General features: G+C 34.1%; 3 protein-coding genes across 6 annotated transcripts in view; 2 read left to right on the forward strand and 1 right to left on the reverse strand.

Moving 5' to 3' along the window:
- LOC107038097 (low-density lipoprotein receptor 2) overlaps positions 1 to 10902 on the forward strand; it is a 64700-nt gene extending 53798 nt beyond the window's left edge. For 2 of the 3 annotated variants that reach the window (XM_015256978.1, XM_015256977.1), the window contains exons 7-10: positions 81 to 558; positions 4209 to 4289; positions 6146 to 6414; positions 7433 to 10902. In XM_015256978.1, the coding sequence (XP_015112464.1) occupies positions 81 to 558; positions 4209 to 4289; positions 6146 to 6414; positions 7433 to 7477 (873 nt within the window). In that variant the 3' untranslated portion in view covers positions 7478 to 10902. The remainder of the gene's footprint in view (positions 1 to 80; positions 559 to 4208; positions 4290 to 6145; positions 6415 to 7432) is intronic. The other variant, XM_015256979.1, reaches the window with a different exon arrangement.
- Positions 10903 to 11579: 677 nt separating this feature from the next.
- On the reverse strand, positions 11580 to 15947 carry LOC107038098 (sentrin-specific protease 1). 2 transcript variants are annotated; one of them, XM_015256982.2, is made up of 3 exons: positions 15744 to 15947; positions 15438 to 15525; positions 11580 to 13679 (listed from the first exon to the last, which is right to left on the reverse strand). In XM_015256982.2, the coding sequence occupies exon 3, from the start codon at positions 13611 to 13613 to the stop codon at positions 11922 to 11924; it is 1692 nt and encodes a 563-aa protein (XP_015112468.1). In that variant the 5' UTR covers positions 13614 to 13679; positions 15438 to 15525; positions 15744 to 15947; the 3' UTR covers positions 11580 to 11921. The 2 variants fall into 2 exon arrangements, with proteins under 2 accessions (XP_015112468.1, XP_015112467.1); XM_015256981.2 differs by lacking the exon at positions 15438 to 15525.
- A 32-nt stretch (positions 15948 to 15979) lies between these two features.
- Positions 15980 to 17760, forward strand: LOC107038099 (transcription initiation factor IIA subunit 2). The gene is made up of 4 exons (XM_015256983.2): positions 15980 to 16197; positions 16286 to 16390; positions 16491 to 16620; positions 17452 to 17760. The coding sequence occupies exons 1-4, from the start codon at positions 16126 to 16128 to the stop codon at positions 17481 to 17483; spliced, it is 339 nt and encodes a 112-aa protein (XP_015112469.1). The 5' UTR covers positions 15980 to 16125; the 3' UTR covers positions 17484 to 17760.
- Positions 17761 to 19102: the final 1342 nt, after the last annotated feature.

The following is a 19102-nucleotide window of genomic DNA, read 5'->3' on the forward strand; positions in this document are numbered from 1 at the left end:
TTCTCTCAGCGTACTAAATTGCACTTGCAGCCTCCATTCCAACTTTTTTTTATTAAAATCATCCGTTATTTACCTTCCAGGTAATTGTGGGTACCGAAGTATCCTGGCCAAACGGTCTGACCCTGGATTTAATAGGGAAACGAGTGTACTGGGTTGATGCAAAACTCCACATTATAGCGTCGTGCAATTACGATGGTACTGGCAGACGTACAGTTCATTATTCCTTGGAAACTCTGAGACATCCTTTCAGTATAACGACATTCGAGGATTACGTGTACTGGTCAGACTGGGACAAACAAACTATATTCAAAGCTAACAAATTTACGGGACAGGAATTAAAAGCCGTTACACCGCTGAGATCCCTCCAGCATCCAATGGTCGTGCACGTTTATCATCCCTACAGACAGCCTGATGGAACTAATCAGTGTCAGGCGGTTAATGGTCACTGCAGCCACTTCTGTCTGCCCGCACCGAGGATAAATATACGATCTCCATTGTTAAGTTGCGCATGTCCTGATGGCCTTGTACTGTCCGAGGGCCTCACATGTGTCGAAAACGGTGAGCATTACATCTTTATTAGCATCACCATTATTTTATGGGCAGTTAACATTGGGCCGAGTGCAGATTTAGGCGGGAGGAATATTTAAAGACGCTTTCAGTGCATGATTTAGTCGGTTTGCGACGACTGGAATGTCTCAGAATCAAGGGAATTATGGATTTTTGATGAATAGAATTAGAGTAATTGTTTTCACATCTTCTTGAATTTCAACAGATATTTTCGATTTTTTTTCATATAGTTTAAATTTTTCAATTTGGAGAAAAGTGTCTTGACTTTTCTTTCTAAAATGAGACGTTCTTAAATAATATTTTTGGACATTTTGCAATTATTTTAAATTTAAATTATCCCAGTGACTAGGGGTTTTAGGGAAAAATTTCATGACACTTTTTTTGGTAGAGAAATCATTTTACGTGTTTATTATCATTATCATTTTTTATGCCCATTTAGCATTGGGCGGAATGTAAATTTCGGCGGGACGAATTTTTAAAGACGCTTTCAGTGCGTGATTTAGTCGGTTTGCGACGACTGGAATGTCTCAGAATCAAGGGAATTATGGATTTTTGATGAATAAAATTAGAGTAATTGTTTTCACATCTTCTTGAATTTCAATAGACATTTTCGATTTTTTTTCACATAGTTTAATTTTTTCAATTTGGAGAAAAGTGTCTTGACTTTTCTTTCTGAAATGAGACGTTCTTAAATAATATTCTTAAACATTTTGAAATTATTTTAAATTTAAATTATCCCAGTGACTAGGGGTTTTAGGGAAAAATGTCATGACACTTTTTTTGGTAGAGAAATCATTTTACGTGTTTATTATCATTATCATTTTTTATGCCCGTTTAGTATTGGGCCGAATGTAAATTTCGGCGGGACGAATTTTTAAAGACGCTTTCAGTGCGTGATTTAGTCGGTTTGTGACGACTGGAATGTCTCAGAATCAGGGGAATTATGGATTTTTGATGAATAGAATTAGAGTAATTGTTTTCACATCTTCTTGAATTTCAACAGACATTTTCGATTTTTTTTCATATAGTTTAATTTTTTCAATTTGGAGAAAAGTGTCTTGACTTTTCTTTCTAAAATGAGACGTTCTTAAATAATATTTTTGGACATTTTGAAATTATTTTAAATTTAAATTATCCCAGTGACTAGGGGTTTTAGGGAAAAATTTCATGACACTTTTTTTGGTAGAGAAATCATTTTACGTGTTTATTATCATTATCATTTTTTATGCCCATTTAGCATTGGGCGGAATGTAAATTTCGGCGGGACGAATTTTTAAAGACGCTTTCAGTGCGTGATTTAGTCGGTTTGTGACGACTGGAATGTCTCAGAATCAGGGGAATTATGGATTTTTGATGAATAGAATTAGAGTAATTGTTTTCACATCTTCTTGAATTTCAACAGACATTTTCGATTTTTTTTCATATAGTTTAATTTTTTCAATTTGGAGAAAAGTGTCTTGACTTTTCTTTCTAAAATGAGACGTTCTTAAATAATATTTTTGGACATTTTGAAATTATTTTAAATTTAAATTATCCCAGTGACTAGGGGTTTTAGGGAAAAATTTCATGACACTTTTTTTGGTAGAGAAATCATTTTACGTGTTTATTATCATTATCATTTTTTATGCCCGTTTAGTCTTGGGCCGAATGTATAGCCGTTTGTGACGACTGGAATGTCTCAGAATCAGGGGAATTATGGATTTTTGATGAATAGAATTAACTTTTTATTCAGTAGTTTTTTCAACTAGAAGAAGAATGTCGTGAATTTTTCTCCTAAAATGATTCATTCTTATTGGCATTTCAAATTGACTTTTTCAAACTAGAATCATCTATAAAATATTTATAAATTTCCACCTTTCTTACACCATATGGGCATTAAATAATCGCTTTGAATTTTTCGTTTAATCAAAAAGGGGATATTAATAAATGCTTTTAGTGCATGCTCCATACGAACATGGGTGTTTTAGAATGTGACTTGAATATTTCACCAGTGGTTCCATTAAATGGATTCAAACTGGTTATTTTGGATCTGCTGAGGTCTCGAATATCCATCTCTACACTGACAATGGGAGGAGCATTGATTGTGCGCTGTTCCAAATGTAGAAACGCTCACATAAGTTCTATTGGGAATAATTCCATTTCCCTTCAGCACCTGATCTCATCCAATCGACATAAAGATGAGGTTTCACTATTCAATTAGTTCTTCGTTCTTTGTGATCGATCGCGCGGAAATAACTTCATCAGAATCTTGGAGGAGAACAAATTTTTTAAATTCAATTATTGAATTCTTTAAATGAAGTTTTTGAAGTAACTCAAACGTTTCGGACAATCACATAATGTTTAAAATTGTTCTGAATTCTACAAGAAAGTTCTTGAAACGACGATTTTTATTTTAAAAATTATAATTTTATTTTTTTATTTTTTTTATTTCCACAAGTCAATAGGTACAAGTCCAGATTTTCCTTCATTTACAAAATAAGTTCTTTTCATATTTTCTCCTCAAATCACTAGTTAATAATCAAGAGTTTGGCGAATAATCAAGAATCTCTGAATGGGAAATATGAACATATATTTTTTGTCAAATTCCCCCAGCTAAAAAAATCACTCGTAATCATCTCCTAAAACCCTCCGGTTTCCCATAAACATCAACAAATACCTCGAAGTGTACTCATTACGGTTTATCACTGTCATCCACAAAACAAAACAAAATTAGAAAAAATAGATTAGATGGATTGGATTAGATTTTTGTCTGTCAAAATTAGAAAAATCGAATTCTTCCAATTCTTCCCCCTCATCCAGTAGTAATAAAGGATAAATTTTCAACTATTCAATTAATTCTTTGTTTCTTATGATTTTTTGCAGAAGAATTTTTAAATAATAATAATAATAACAATAATTCAATTGATCAATTTTTAAAATTGAGTTTATTGAAACGACTTAAACTTTATGTAGAATGACATACTGTTTAAAAATTCTCTGAATTCTACAAGAAAATTCTTTAAATTGCTATTTTTATTTTAAAAAAATGAAAAAATCTATAATTTTCAAGTCCAGAGGTTTAATTGCAAATTTTCTTTCACTTACAAAAGAAGTTCTTTTCATATTTCCTCCTCAAATCACTATATTTCGTAATCTAGAATATCTCTGAATGACATTTTTCTGAAAATCCCTCAGCTAAAAAAATTCCTCTTCTGATTTTCCCCTAAAACTCCTCGTTTCCGATGAAAATGAACAAATATCTGAAAATCTACTCATTACGGTTTACCACTGTCATCCACAAGGCCACATAAATCCCATTCTTCACTTCACAGCCAATTGAAACCTCCACTGAACCGTGTAATTAATCAACCAATGACGATATGATGATATGATCCGGGCTTATAGCATGAAACCATATTAATATTGATTGCCAATTAACATCCACCATAAAACCCCAAAAAATAATGGACACGGAAATGCATTAGCGAGTGCAACTGCATAAGTAATTTCATCGATTCATCCATATATTCTCAGTTGCTTATCTGAATACAAATCATTCATGGCTTCTTATATTATTATTATTTTAATTATTGTCATCTGTTACATTGCATTGTATTTGCATCGATGGTGCATGAATGTTATATTATTGGGAAATCAATCAGTAACAACAACTGTGGCACCGACGACCCATACGTCCGCGAGGCCATTTAGGAGAATTGATCTTGATATAGCAACGACCAGTGGTAAGAATAATATTTATCAGCATCTTTACGGGGTCTATCACTGGTTTATTTAACATTCCTCGTGCACGTGATATTTTCGGAGTATTATTGCCGTACTTCAACACCGATGGAGCATTCTCTACAGACAACTGTCGCTTTATTTGGCATTGAGACTTTGTTTACAAAAATTGGAATCCTCGCATTGTGATTGCAGTAATGAGTAGACGGAAATTTCCAGTTTTTGAAAATGTTCTGGTCATGTCAGTAGCGAAGCGGTAAAATGATTTAAGGATATCCAAGTATTTTTGACAGTTTTGTATAGATCACATTATAGATTCAAATATTTTCAATCATCAAATTCGTGAATTAAATTGTGTGAGAAACATTTTTAAAAAATCGTGAATATTCAGCGTCATTCAAATTATATTTTGCACAGAATTATTTTTTCAAACATTTGTTGTTTGTAAATTATTTATAGAAATTCTCGTAATTTTGAAAAATTACATTTTTTTCATTATTTCGTCAATCTTTCTTCAAAAGTGAACTTTCTAATTCTTTTTCTGATTTTTAAAATGCTTTCTAGAGACTACACTATAGATTCAACCATTTTCAGCTATCAAATTTGTTAATTAAATTGCGTGAGAAAAATTTGAAAAAAATCATGAATATTCACCGTCATTCGCATTACATTTTGCACAGAATTATTATTTTTTTGAACATTTGTTGCCTATAAATAAATAATTGAAATTGTTTAAACTTTCGGATATCTATTTTTTTCGGCATGAAATCGATTTCTGATGAAATTCTGATTATAAATAAATTTGTTACAATTCCGAACAAATGATTTTTATGGTGAAAAATTGACTGTTTATAAATTATCTATAGAAAATATTTGTAATTTTCAAAAATTGCAATTTTTAAATTATTCTATTCTATTCTATTTTATTAACTTTCCATTTTTTTGCAGATTTTTAAAATGTTTTCTAACAGTCCAATACCGTTTAAATAATAAAATCGTTGTAAAATGCCCGGAAAGTTGGGGTCAAATGGAGCTCGAATGAAAGCTCCGATGTTCGACTACAAAACTAGGAAAGCATTTCACTGGATAAAAAATTGCTAAAGTACTTATCCTTAAGTCAACTTAGCTCTAAACTGAGTTTTCGAGAAATATCTCCGAATCCAAGGGAGATAGCGGAATTCTTGTGGGTACCTTTTTTGCAGCTCTCAATTCGCTCTACAAAAAAGGTTATTACAAAAATTCCGCTATCTCTCTTAGATTCGGAGATATTTCTCGAAAACTCAGCTAAGGGTTAATCTCAATTCCACAGTCTACAAACTTGAACTCAAACTTGAAAATTCTCAAGTGGTTGTGTTTGACAGGTGTAATTTGAGCATCTGGAATTCAATAAAAATGAAATCCATAATAAATAAATTAGACATTGAATTTGATACATTATAATTCAGTAGAAGTTAGTCTTGATGCGATAATTGTTTAGAAGAAATAGTAGAGTCTTTGTAATTGAAAAAAGATGAATTCATTGAATTAAATACGTATCACAGTTTAACTGTCATGTTACGAATGACGATCACATGAACATCAGAATTGTTACGCTCGACCATTTGAAATACGATCGTTTTCCTTTCGCATACTTCACTATTTCCAACAGTTAATACGTGAATCACGTAATGACAATCTGGGGATTGCATTTTCTGTGGACAAAGTGTCAATGCGAAACATCAAACGTTTCGAAAAACGCAGAGACTCAATTGCACGTAATAGTTAATTTTTTTTCTAATAAAATGTTGTGTCGGTGCTGAAGTACGTCATATCATCATCACCCGGTGTCCATATTGATTTCGAATCATCAATTTTCCAGGACCGACGAATATTTCCAACATGAATGGAGGAAGTAATCTCGGAAAAGAGCCAACTGATCCTGGACTTGTAGCTGGCATCGTCATAGGTGTTGTCACACTGGGTCTCTTGCTACTTGCACTTGTAGCAGTATTATTATACAGGCATTACCTACATCGTAATGTTACCAGCATGAACTTTGATAATCCAGTTTATAGAAAAACCACAGAGGATCAATTCAGTCTTGAGAAGAATAGATTTCCCCTTCCAGCTGCGACAGTAGGAGAGGAGGTATTGATTTGTTTTAAATAATTAATTTTACTAGTTAATGGGACCAGTCCATCGTGTCTTCGCTGGGAATTTTTTCAACTAAAACAAAATTCTCTTGACATTTTCATCCAAAAATTCTTGATTTTGGAATGAATGGACGTTAAGTAAAAATTGTGGCGCAAAAATAGATTTTTTTCTTTTATTATAAAGGAAAAATTGTCTCGATAATTAATAATTCTGAGGCGAAATGTTAAGAAATATTTTTTTATAAGATTTTGATTTTTTTTTATTTTGATTTTTTTAGAAGAGGTATTGATTTGTTTTTAAACAATTAATTTTACTAATTAATGGGACCAGTCCATCGTGTCTTTGCTGGCAATTTTTTTAACTAACAAAAAATTCTCTTGACATTTTCTTCCAAAAATCCTTGATTTTGGAATGAATGGACGTTAAATAAAAATTATGGCGCAAAAATAGAATTTTTTCTTTCATTATAAAGGAAAAATTGTCTCGATAATTAGTAATTCTGAGGGGAAATGTTGAGAAACATTTTTTTAGAAGATTTTGATTTTGATTTTTTTTATTTGGATTTTTTTTAGAAGAGGTATTGATTTGTTTTCAAATAATTAATTTTACTACTTAATGGAACCAGTTCATCGTGTCTTTGTTCGCAATTTTTTCAACTAAAAAAAATTCTCTTGCAAAAACCCTCGATTTTGGAATGAATGGACGTCAAATAAAAAGTATGGCGCAAAAATAGATTTTTTTCTTTCATTATAAAGGAAAAATGGTCTCGATAATTAATAATTCTGAGGGGAAATGTTACGAAACATTTTTTTCGATTTTTCCATAAAAAAAATGTCTTGACATTTCCATCTCAAATCGATGACTTATGATTTACTACTCAATTTATCTCTAGAATATTCACAAAATTTCACATTTCAACGTGTCATTGATTCCAACAAAGCATTTCTTCTTTTTCCCTTCGTCAGTTGTTATGAAAAGACGAGTTAAAAAAATTATTTTCTTTTTTTTTCAGGCACAAGAACCACTCACAAGCCCTGGCACCAATGACTACGTTTAAGTGTTTAAAACACTGACAAAGTTGGGCTTTTAGCGGGCTAATAAGCATCAAAGGATTGGATACATTTTTAAACCCATGAAAAATGTACACGTCCCAAGTTGTGGCAGTGTGTGCCAGGCCGCAAAAGTGCCCGCCTACTGCCTGCCAATTAAGCTGTGATTATGTTTAAGTTTCTTCTCTTCGTTTTTCTCGAATCTTACTATGTACCAATAGAATCTGTTTTTTAAAATTATCTTTTCAAGAACTGGAATTAATGCATCTCACCGTAGCTACGAAACCGTAAGAGCACAAAATTACGTATCAATCATGGAAATTTTTCTCTATTTCTTTTCTCACGTTATCCGTAAAGTGGCATCAACATTTTTCAATAAATATCGGTGGAACATAGTTCTCAGATGAAAATGCCAAAATAATTTTACGAGATAAAAGTATTTATCCAATTAATTAAAAATAACAGAAGTACTTTAGTGTCGTACTGTCCTCCTACGTCAGTAATAGTGTTCCCTTCAATGCAACTAATTGGTGGGGTTTGGATAATTGTCGAGTCGAGCAGTAATGTCGTCTCGTTATTTTTAAACCTCAATCTCGAATCATTAGCAGAGTAAACCGATTGGTTTAAAATACTTAAATAAATAAAAAAAATTAAAAAATCTCGAATCATTCACCAAATTGGGGGGTCGCGTGAGATTTAAACGAAACTTAATTAAAAAACCTAGCATTTACTCGAAGGAATTCTATTAAATTTGTAAAGATTCTCTTAGTATTTTATTCAAAAATACTAATCGTTTTTTGCGTCAATTCTATTGGAATTTATGCACGTGCGAATTTTCAACAGAGAATTTTGATGGAAAAAAGTCAAAACATTTGGATTTTTCTGTACGAACTATTCTTTTGAGATTTTTCTAAACAAATTCTCGGACATCAATTTTCAAAGGTTTTTTTCCAATAATTTTTGCCATGAAAAATCTTAAGAGAATTTTTTGTACAGAAAAATTAAACTTTATTCACTTTTTTCTATCAAATAAATTAGATGGAGATGTGTAGAGAAAACTAGGTTTTTCTATTGAATTTTTTCATACGTTATATGAAAACTTTTTCATTTTCTCGAAGGAATTCTATTAAATTTGTGCAGATTCTGGCACTCTCTTAGTATTTCGTTCAAAAATACTAATTGTTTTTGCGCTAATTATATTGGAATTTATGCACGTGCGAATTTTCAACAGATAATTGTAATGGAAAAAAGTCAAAACATTTGGATTTTTCTGTATGAATTATTCTCTTGAGATTTTTCTAAAAAAAATCTGAGACATCAATTTTCAAAGGTTTTTCCCAGTAATTTTTGTCATAAAAAATGTCAAAAGAATTGTTTCTACAGAAAAATTCAAATTTATTCACTTTTTCATATCAAATAAATTAGATAGAGATGTGTTGAGAAAACACTAGGTTTTTCTATTGATTTTTTTTCATACGTCATATGAAAACTGAACGAAAAACACCAGATGATTTTTTTTTAATCCATAAATAATGAAATTTATCTAAATAAATTGAATATAATCTGTTTGTAATCAGTTTTCGAAATAAAAAAAAATTATCCGATGTTTTTCATCCATTTTCCGTACTCGGGAAGAATCTGCAAAAACCCAATTGACGGGGAAAATAATTTTACTCACCTGAGATGCCCAATTTTTCTATGAAAGTAAACCCTAAATTCTTTATTGAATGAAAAAAAAAACGAATTCTGCTCGACTCGATAGCTTCACGTTCCTAGAAAACGCCGCCCTGTTTTTTTAGACTAAAGAGTGCGTGTGACGTCAGAATAAAAAATTGTACATACATCTCTATCAGTAAAGAGGAATATAATTTTCATCGACTCATATTTATGTTCACAATCAGTGTATATATGAATTTCCGATATCAGCGGATTAGTACCTCGATTTGATAATAATCGAGACGATAATTTGTAGAATTACTGGCTCCAAACCAACACCACGAGAATGGATATAATTACGAAGATAATTGCTACTAATACTCGAGGGAGAAGTTTGTTTTTTATGTTGATCATAAAAACAATTGCTTAGGGTAGTGGAAGACTAAGTTATTCAATAATTTGTGTTGGTAGTTGTTCATGTTAAAATCGGGTACTTCAACACTGACACAGCATTTACTTGACAAAATGATTTATTACGTACAATGGAGTCTCTTTATTTTTTGACGGATATTTTTGAATATTTTTTTTGGTTTTTGCTGAATTGCCCACAACAAATTGAACATTTACACGTTTGAATTATACAATGCGGAATTCAGATTGCGCAATAGTTAATTGGGGTTGCACATCACAATTTAGGGATTTCAGGGGAAAATGACAAGAGGTATTTTCTTGAGTTGAGGGAATTTGCAACAAAAATTGTCAATATTTTTATTTCAAAAAAATTTTTGATAGTTTAATATTTGTTGCTTTAGAAAATGCTAATTTGAGGCACTGCAGAAACTACTGTATCATCCCAATTACACATTGCGCAATCTGAATTCCACCTCGACAATTTTAACTTATAAATGTTTAATTTATTGTGGACAATTGGAAGCCCTTGAGTTATAACATATCAATTCAGTGGCTTCAGGAGAAAATTAAAGATAATCTTCTCGACCTGAGAGAATTCCCAGCAAAAAATGTTGATATTTCAATTTCACGGATGTCCTTGATAATTTGATATTGACCAATTACAGAAACTGGTGATTTAAGGGGAAAATAGAACAGATTTTTTTTCTGAAACTGCACTCATTCACCTGTAGAAATTACAATGTTCCATCTCTAATGTATGTTTATAATTCAAGCGTGTGCAATTCAAGAAAAGCACAAGATCCATAAAACCCAGGTCCAAAAAGCCATTTTTTCCCTTCGAATTCATCATCATTTACAAATTTGAAATAACAAAAATAAAAAAATTATAAAATTAATCAGTAATTACGTTTTCCCACTTCAATTTAACGGTATGAGAATTTAATTCTGCAGACAAAATCTTGCAAAACAACATATATCCAAAAATGAAAAAACTCCATTCTGTGCAATCGCTCATTTAATCACAAAATTGCTGTTGCAGTCTTAAAGTACTCCTTCTAAAACGATTAATTCCTCAATGATGTTTAGTTATCATTACCATAGGATTTATAGAATAAATTAACGACTAAAAACCAACTAGATATAATTAAGAGCAGCTCAATGACACTAACACTGAAATGTATAATGTGACAATGCGTCTGTTAATGAAAAAAAAAACGGTAAAGCGGAGAGCAATTATTTAGGTAAACCTGTGTTAACTATAACTGATAAATCAGTGTACAAGAGATATGTATAGAAATATTGTACCAGATCTAAGTATATTCGCTTATATATTATAATTATTGTATTAAAATCATGAAAATCCATATTTTTATTTATTTATTCAATTGATTCAACCAATTATCATCATTACAAAGTTTTATGTCGATAGACATTTATTTATTGTTCAATGTTTCTACTGAAACCAACCGTCCAGATGAATTTCAAAGAGCGCATGGCGCAATGCTGTAATTACCCTGACACAATTTCACTTTTTACCAATTCTTTCAATTTTCTATTAGAGTCATATCAATTAATTTCAGTAGCGAAGCGTTAAAACGGTTTAAATCGATTATCTCAGCTGAGTTTTTGCGCAATATCTCCGAATCTAAGGGAGATAACGAAATTTTCGTAATGACCTTTTTTGCAGGCCGCATCGAGAGCCACAAAAAATGTAATGACAAAAATTTTGCTATCCCCCTTAGATTCCAAGATATTCACCGAAAACTGGCCAACAGTCCAAATCAACTCAAACCTTTTCACCTCTTCGCTACTGATTTGCCCCCAGAACCCGAACGAAACCCTAAAAATCACAAATTGTGCTATTTTTACTGCTGAACAATTGTAAACGTAAGGGAAAAATAATGCATTGCGTAATGCTTGATTCTTACAAAAAAAATTAAAAAAAAAACATTTTGATGTTTGTGTCTACGCTGAAATATTTTCATGTAAATTCGACACCCCAAGAAGTCATGGGACATTAAATAAAACTGATTAATCAACACGTGATAATACAAAAACCTACAATTTCGTTTATTCATCTTCTCCAGAGGTCTGTGTACTCGACTTACAGAAATACCAATGTTTCTCAATTGAAATACATAAATACAACAAAACACCTGGTATGGCCCTGAATTTGAAAACTCAATCATCGAAACTGATCGTCAAACTAATTTAATTCACCAATCAAATTAATTTGGCTGAAAATTCCCAAGCCCCCACTGACAAAGTCCATTCAACGAAAGTTCATTCGATCTCGTCCCCATCTACTCAAATTAGATGACAGAGGCCTGACGTTCCACCGACCCTCCCCACCAAATTAAAAATTGAAAATACAAATGGACTTATCTACAAAAGTTTACGCTTCAGTATCTCATAGACCATTTTATGTCTGAAGTACGGCATATCATCCTGACTGAACGTTATCCTCCTATTAGCACAGATAAATTCAGCAAAAGTACACGAGAAAACCCCACAGTCGCTGCCATTCATCTGCTGCGGAATATCACTCATACACTCAGCAGTCCAGTCACTAGTATCAAAGCTCTTCTTCCTCTTATCCATACTCTCATCCTCGAGATACTTCCTGAGCGCCCTCAAGCACTTGGGGTTCTCCCCGCCCATCGAGTCATAATACCGAATTGATTTGTCTCGAAAATCGATGATGGACATGCACCAGTGCATTTGTAGATGCACCGGCACAACCACAATGTCCTGTGCAAAGATATCGACTTTCCTGGTCCACCGTTTGAGGACAGAGTGCCCACCGGACAGTAATTTAGGGTAGAAGAAGGTGTTCATGGCGTAGACATTTGGATACTTCTCGCCCTTGCCCCTCTCGATCAATAGGTTCATGTAGAAATTAATGACCTCATCGTTGAGCCAATTGAGCCCAGACAACGTGTGAATGTCCTTTCGAGTTATTCTCAGGCCAAAGCCCTCGGTGAGCACCTCATCGGGGGGTCGTGGTACCAGTGCCCTCTGCACTTCACTCGTCATCTCAGAAGACAATTCAGGAAGTTGGTCCTCATCCTCCTCCTGCTCCTCCAGGACAGCCTCGTAGAGCCTCATGGAACGCGCCAGCTGCTCCTCTAGTGCAAACTCACGCTGGAGACGATTGTGTTTGGCTAGGATTTCCCTCATTCTCTCCAGCTCGGCTGCCTCCTTCGACCTCTTCTCAATGCGCTCGTTGTAGCGCTCGGCCACACGAGGAATGAAGTCCCCCTTCATCACAGCCTTTCCTGATAATCTGTCTCGAAGGGAATTCGTTGCTATGCAGTCGCGATTCACCAGGGGCTTTTTAACGTCTTCGAGTTTTGGCTTTGGGGAAGATTGTGGGGGTGTCGACGTGTCGTCGTTGTCGTCGAGTTTTATTACCTCGATTGATCTTTCCTGGCGGGTCACTGAGGACCTGGGGAGGCGGGACATTGGGGTGTACCAGCGAGAGGGGGTTTTTAGCTGGGGAGTGAAGAAGACTTCTGCTGGGCGTGATGTCGAGGGCTCCATGCTCTCGATGTCTATCAGCTCGATTGGCTTCTGGCGACGACGAGTGTCTGGGGTCGCTGGGATCACCTGGATCCTCGGGTTGCAGTCCTGCAGGAGGCGACTGTAGTCTGCCTTGTCTCGCAGCTGGTGGATCTTGTCCAGGACTGAGATCCTCTGCGGGATCTGGGGCTTCGAGTTCAGGCGACTCTTTCCTTTGAAGGATGTCATTGTCAAGTGGTTCCTCGAGGCGATGTGGTTCGGGCCCTTGTGGTTCGTGTAGCAGGTGCTCCTCTTCTTCAGGGAATTGTGCGAGTTGTTGTGCAACGAGTGGAAGGAGTCGTCGCAGATCTGGATGTCCTCCGGGTCGTCCTCTATCTCGATTATCTCACGGTGGTTGTTCAGGCTATCACGACGCACTTTCTTTGGGTTGACATTGGTGTAGTCGTCGAACAGCGAGTCACTGGCGTGACGCTTTCGCGAACCCTCGTCACACCAGCCGAAGAACTTTTTCAACACGTCGAACAGCATCTTTAGCACGGTTTTCCAATTCAGCATAACATGGAGTGGACGAGGCGGCGAGGCTTCCGTGGGCCATTCAGTTCGGCGGGGTGCGGTGACGTCCTGGGGGAAGAGATTTGGGGGTTAGAAATTTTAAGTTTGTGGGGATTATTTCATTGGAGGGGTTATTCGGTTTTCAGAATTTTTAGGGCATTTTTAAGACTGACGGGAACACTTGAAACAAATCTTTCTGGTAATTGAGATAACAAAATTTTTTTCATTCCTTTGATGGAGCACAATGAACCAGTTTTTGTTGGGCTAGGGCTCCTATGGAATTCATTTTCAAGTTGATAATTTACGTAGCGGAAGACTAAAAATTTGCGGTTGGAGGGGGGGGGGGATTTTTAGAAATGTGAATGCATTAGAAATTTTAGTTTTATGGGGAAAATTGAATTAAAAATTGTATGTTTTCCTCAACAATTTAGCATAAATACTGAAAATAAACACAAAAATTCGTGAACACCAAAATTTTTAAGTACTAATAGATAAAAGTAGACGTTTTTTTTCAATATCTATAGCTCAAAAATAAATTCATCTATCGAACGTAGACTCGAGAGAAATTTATGGAAAAAATGATTTCACCCCATCAAAAATTTCATGAGTTAATGTAGAAAAAATGTGAAATGTTCATTTTCCATTTTATGAACAAATCTCAAGATTTTATGGGATTTAATTAGAGATGAAGTATACAACATATTAAATTTCTCTATAATTCCACGACACGACGTCACAATTTTATAAGTAGAATTGTATATTGAAAGTCTTGATGAATGAAATTTGCAATTATTCTTCAAAATTATCGATTCATGCGCCTAAATTCATAATTAATTCCAATTTCCCTAGGTAAATTAACGAAATTGCAAGGAGACGCCTGTTTTCCTCAACAATTTAGCATAAGTACTGAAAATAAACCCGGAAACTTGTGAACACTAAAATTTCTAGTGTCAACTAGATAAAATTCGACGTTTTATTCAATATCCATAGCTCAAAAATAAATTCATCTATCGAACGTAGACTCGAGAGAAATTTATAAAAAAAAAGATTTCACCCCATCAAAAATTTCATGAGTTAATGTAGAAAAAATGTGAAATGTTCATTTTCCATTTTATGAACAAATCTCAAGATTTTATGGGATTTAATTAGAGATGAACTATACAACATATTAAATTTCTCTATAATTCCACGACACGACGCCACAATTTTATAACTAGAATTGTATATTGAATTGAATATTGAAAGTCTTGATGAATGAAATTTGCAATTATTCTTCAAAATTATCGATTCATGCGCCTAAATTCATAATTAATTCCAATTTCCCTAGGTAAATTAACGAAATTGCAAGGAGACGCCTGTTTTCCTCAACAATTTAGCATAAGTACTGAAAATAAACCCGGAAACTTGTGAACACTAAAATTTCTAGTGTCAACTAGATAAAATTCGACGTTTTATTCAATATCCATAGCTCAAAAATAAATTCATCTATCGAACGTAGACTCGAGAGAAATTTATAAAAAAAAAGATTTCACCCCATCAAAAATTTCATGAGTTAATGTCTAAAAAATGTCAAATGTCCATTTTCCATTTTATGAACAAATCTCAAGAATGGGGCCAAATGGGCACTTATGACTTTTCTCCAAACCTTAATGATTCATTAAGTCAAATGGCATAATCAACGAGTCCAGTGAAATGCAATAATTCCCCTTCCCCTCCGTAATGACCCTAGACTGAGCTCAAGTGGCGAATTGATCCCCAACTTATAAATATTGAGAAAAAAAACACCAAAAGTGTCCACTTGGCCCCATCCACCCCAAACAGACTCACTCCGATATTTCCGCAATTTCTGGCCCATTCACGCTCCTCTGCTGCCCATTCCAGGGCACTTTCCCCAATCCACGTTCCCGTGTTTAACCTAAAATAACGGTGTCTCAATCAGCGAGATGCGCCGGACCTGAGAAGCCCAACGAAAATACAGTCGAGGTAAAAATAATAGCAGGTCCACGAGAATTCACGATTTTCAGGGATAAATTTAGGATATTTTCGGTCTATTTGAACTTGAAGATGAGACGTAAATTATCTCGGAGGTGTCCAAGGTGTTGGGCGCGAAAAACTGCCGTCAGTAGTACTCACCGACCTTGTGCTCCTGTTTTCCCCCGCTTTCTACGACTTATTCTGCCTAACAAAACTGACAATTTTTATGTACCATCCATGCCTGGAAAAGCCGGTACGAAAATCTCTCGAATTTGTTAAATTTTGTCGTCCACAAATCAAAAACAAGTTGCATCGAGGGATGGACTCAGGGGAGAACGTGTTTTTTCCTGTTTTCAATGTCACTTCGCGTGAAAACTGCCTTTACCTTCCAGTAGTTACGAAAAACGAGACAGAGGGCGCGGGGGCACAGTTGACAATTCACGGTTTATTTATTTCTCGTCATAAAGACAGGAATTTCGCAATAAAACAGAGATAAAATATTAATATTTAGGTAGGCATTAGATTCGTTGTATCAATTAACATGTCTTACCAGCTGTACAGAAACACAACACTAGGCAATACTCTGCAAGAGAGTCTCGATGAACTAATTCAGGTATTTAATATATTTTTTTCGTGGACTTTCGGTGAACAATTGTTGGGGATGTGAGGTTAGATTAAACAAATTTATTCTGGGTCTTTAGTATGGACAAATTACTCCTCAACTTGCGATCAAAGTGCTTCTGCAATTCGATAAGGCGATCAATCAAGCTCTTGCCACGAGGGTCAAGTCGAGATTAACATTTAAGGTAGGATTTTTTATTTTTTATGCAGACTGTCTGGTCGCACGAGTATGAGTATTTTCTTTGGAATTTATTGAGGGATTTCATTCATTTGATTTTTTCTCAGGCTGGAAAACTGAACACGTACAGATTTTGTGATAATGTTTGGACCTTCATGCTGAAGGATGTTGAGTTTCGTGAGGTACAAGAAGTAGCTAATATTGGTACAGTCAAAATAGTCGCCTGTGATGGTAAAAGTGAGTAATCAGCGCAAAAAAGAAATTGAATTTTTCAATAGAATCCTATGAAACCCCAGAGAATTCCAATTAAATTTTCCAGCCAATCCGCTGGGTTTTCTATTGATTTTTTTCATACGTGGGAATATCGAGGAATGCATTTTACGAAGTTTGCATTTTAATCACTTCCTATTTTTTTAAATATGAATTTAAAGTAACCGAATGGGTCAGAAGATTTTAGTTGTTTCGTAAAGCAAATTCTTTGGCTATCGAAATGTTGTTTTATTTGCAAGACCTAAATACTTGTGGATGACTAATTTACTAGTCTCTCGATTCTTAAAAGGATGGAAATGAGATTCTCTTTATTTTTAATGTGAACCGAAATCAGGAAATTCAGACTGTTGAAATAAATTTGGAAGTTCTTAGATAATTTTATTTGAGGGTAAAAAATTCATAAAATTTAAAGGAAATTCCAAATTTTTGAGAGGGAAGACGAGAATTTTCCGACTTTCTTGAATTTTGAATGAAAACATGAATATTCCTCTGAATTCCTCTAATTTTTATCAATTTCCATGAAATAATTGAACTAAAAACTACAGTTTGCATTGATTTTTCCATAAAACCTTGAATTTTCAATGACAAAATTCGTTGAAATTTCAGTCGAACTGTAATATGATAAAATTTTCCATGAAATACACTGGAAATTTCATCCAATTCAGCCAATTTTCAACAGTATATTAACTCGAATAATTTTTTTTCAAAGTTGTTCCCTGAAATAAACGACTGAGTTGAGCTGAATAATTTCTAAATAATGAAATGGACCTTAGATATTAATCACTCATTTTTCTACAGCTCTAGATGCTGACGGTGCAGCGAGACGATAACGAAGAGTACAAATATTTATAAAATGGGCATAATCTTCATCACTGGGACAACAATATTCGTGTAACAATGGCGATCAGATATACTCAACCATTGATCAGTCTGTCCAGTAAACAAATTCAGGAATAGTCAGACTGAAGTGATTATATGATATCGAAAAAATTTATTTCATCATTATTTTGTGTATTTCATATTTTCGACGACTCTGTATACGTTTACATTGTGATGGTATTTCCTATTTCAAAGACGATTCATTAATAAAGGGAGATATTTCATGTATTCAAATGATGCACCATATGGAATTCCCCAGATTGTTGGGTTCCTCCAAAATTTCGTAATTATTTCGAAGAATCTTATCTCCTGAACTTTCATTGAATTGTACAGTATAAATCCTTGGTCCTGATATCTGTATTTTTAAATTCGTCTAGTAATAGACGAGAAATGTAACTTTTTTCATTACAGTTTCCAGTGGTAATCAAATCTATAATTTTTTATTCCTCATATCAACATGAAAATCGTTCAGGACATAGATAATCCCAGCAATAATATCAAATGTATAAAATCTCAAAGGTCTCAGTCAATTGTGGGAAGTGATTTTGAGCCATATTTCGGTCAACAGCAGATGAAGCTGAAACTAGCAGAATAATCGTCAATGGAAAATTAAATTTGGGGGATATTTAAGTGTAGAGAGTCAAATAATCGTATATACAAATGTTTTTTAAGTGCGAAAAAAATTGTACGCAAATTTGTAAAAAAATTTAAATTGTAAATTTGTAAAAATTTGTGGAAATTTTTAAATTTGAAATTTGTGAAAATTTGTACACAAATTGATGCAAATGTTTTTAAGTGATATACAAACTCTTTCGCAGTTAAAAAACATTTGTACACCCCTAGATTCGACTAATACAAATCTTCTGCTGTCGAATCTTTCGCTAATTTCAGCTTCATCAGCAGCAGTCAAAATCATCAGTAGTAATACCTCAAGAGCCTCAAAATTATCGGATATTTCCCGATAGCTTCGTTGCAAACAAATGAGGGTGTCAAGTTTTGCAGGTTAAAAAACCCCGAGCGCATGCGCGAGGGGTATTCGTCGGATTTTATTTTCCCAATCGGTTTTTGGCCAATCAGGGTGCAGTGGGCAACATCACGAGGTGAATTAGGGATAATTTGAACAAATTATGTTAATGGTAACCCGATTTCCGTAGACTGTTAAATACAAAATTTGATCTGAAATGAGCCGAAAAAATGAAGAGCTACTGCGAAATATTCAAAAGCTAGGAGGGAATATCTGAAATAAAACTGTCGGGTAGTTTCAAATACTGCGCTCTGATTGGTCGAAATTCGATTGGGAAAAATAATCACAAGAATTTACTCTACAAATTGCACGATATTTCGGACGCTCAACAATTCCAACTCCACTTCCAACAATTGAAAATAAACAGCCGAGAACTTCGTTTTAATTTGAATAACAGCCTCAGTCAGTTATTTGACTGTCAAATGATCGTTCGAAAAATCGCCGGTTAATTGAGGGAATGCCGTTTCTTCTTAAGGATATTTAACCAAATTTGAATATAATTCAGTCTTCCAATTTTAAAATTCCATAGAAAACTCTAGCAAATTA

This window comes from Diachasma alloeum, unplaced genomic scaffold (assembly GCF_001412515.2).
Source record: "Diachasma alloeum isolate Michigan unplaced genomic scaffold, Dall2.0 Dall_scaffold_00277, whole genome shotgun sequence".
Taxonomy (NCBI): domain Eukaryota; kingdom Metazoa; phylum Arthropoda; class Insecta; order Hymenoptera; family Braconidae; genus Diachasma; species Diachasma alloeum.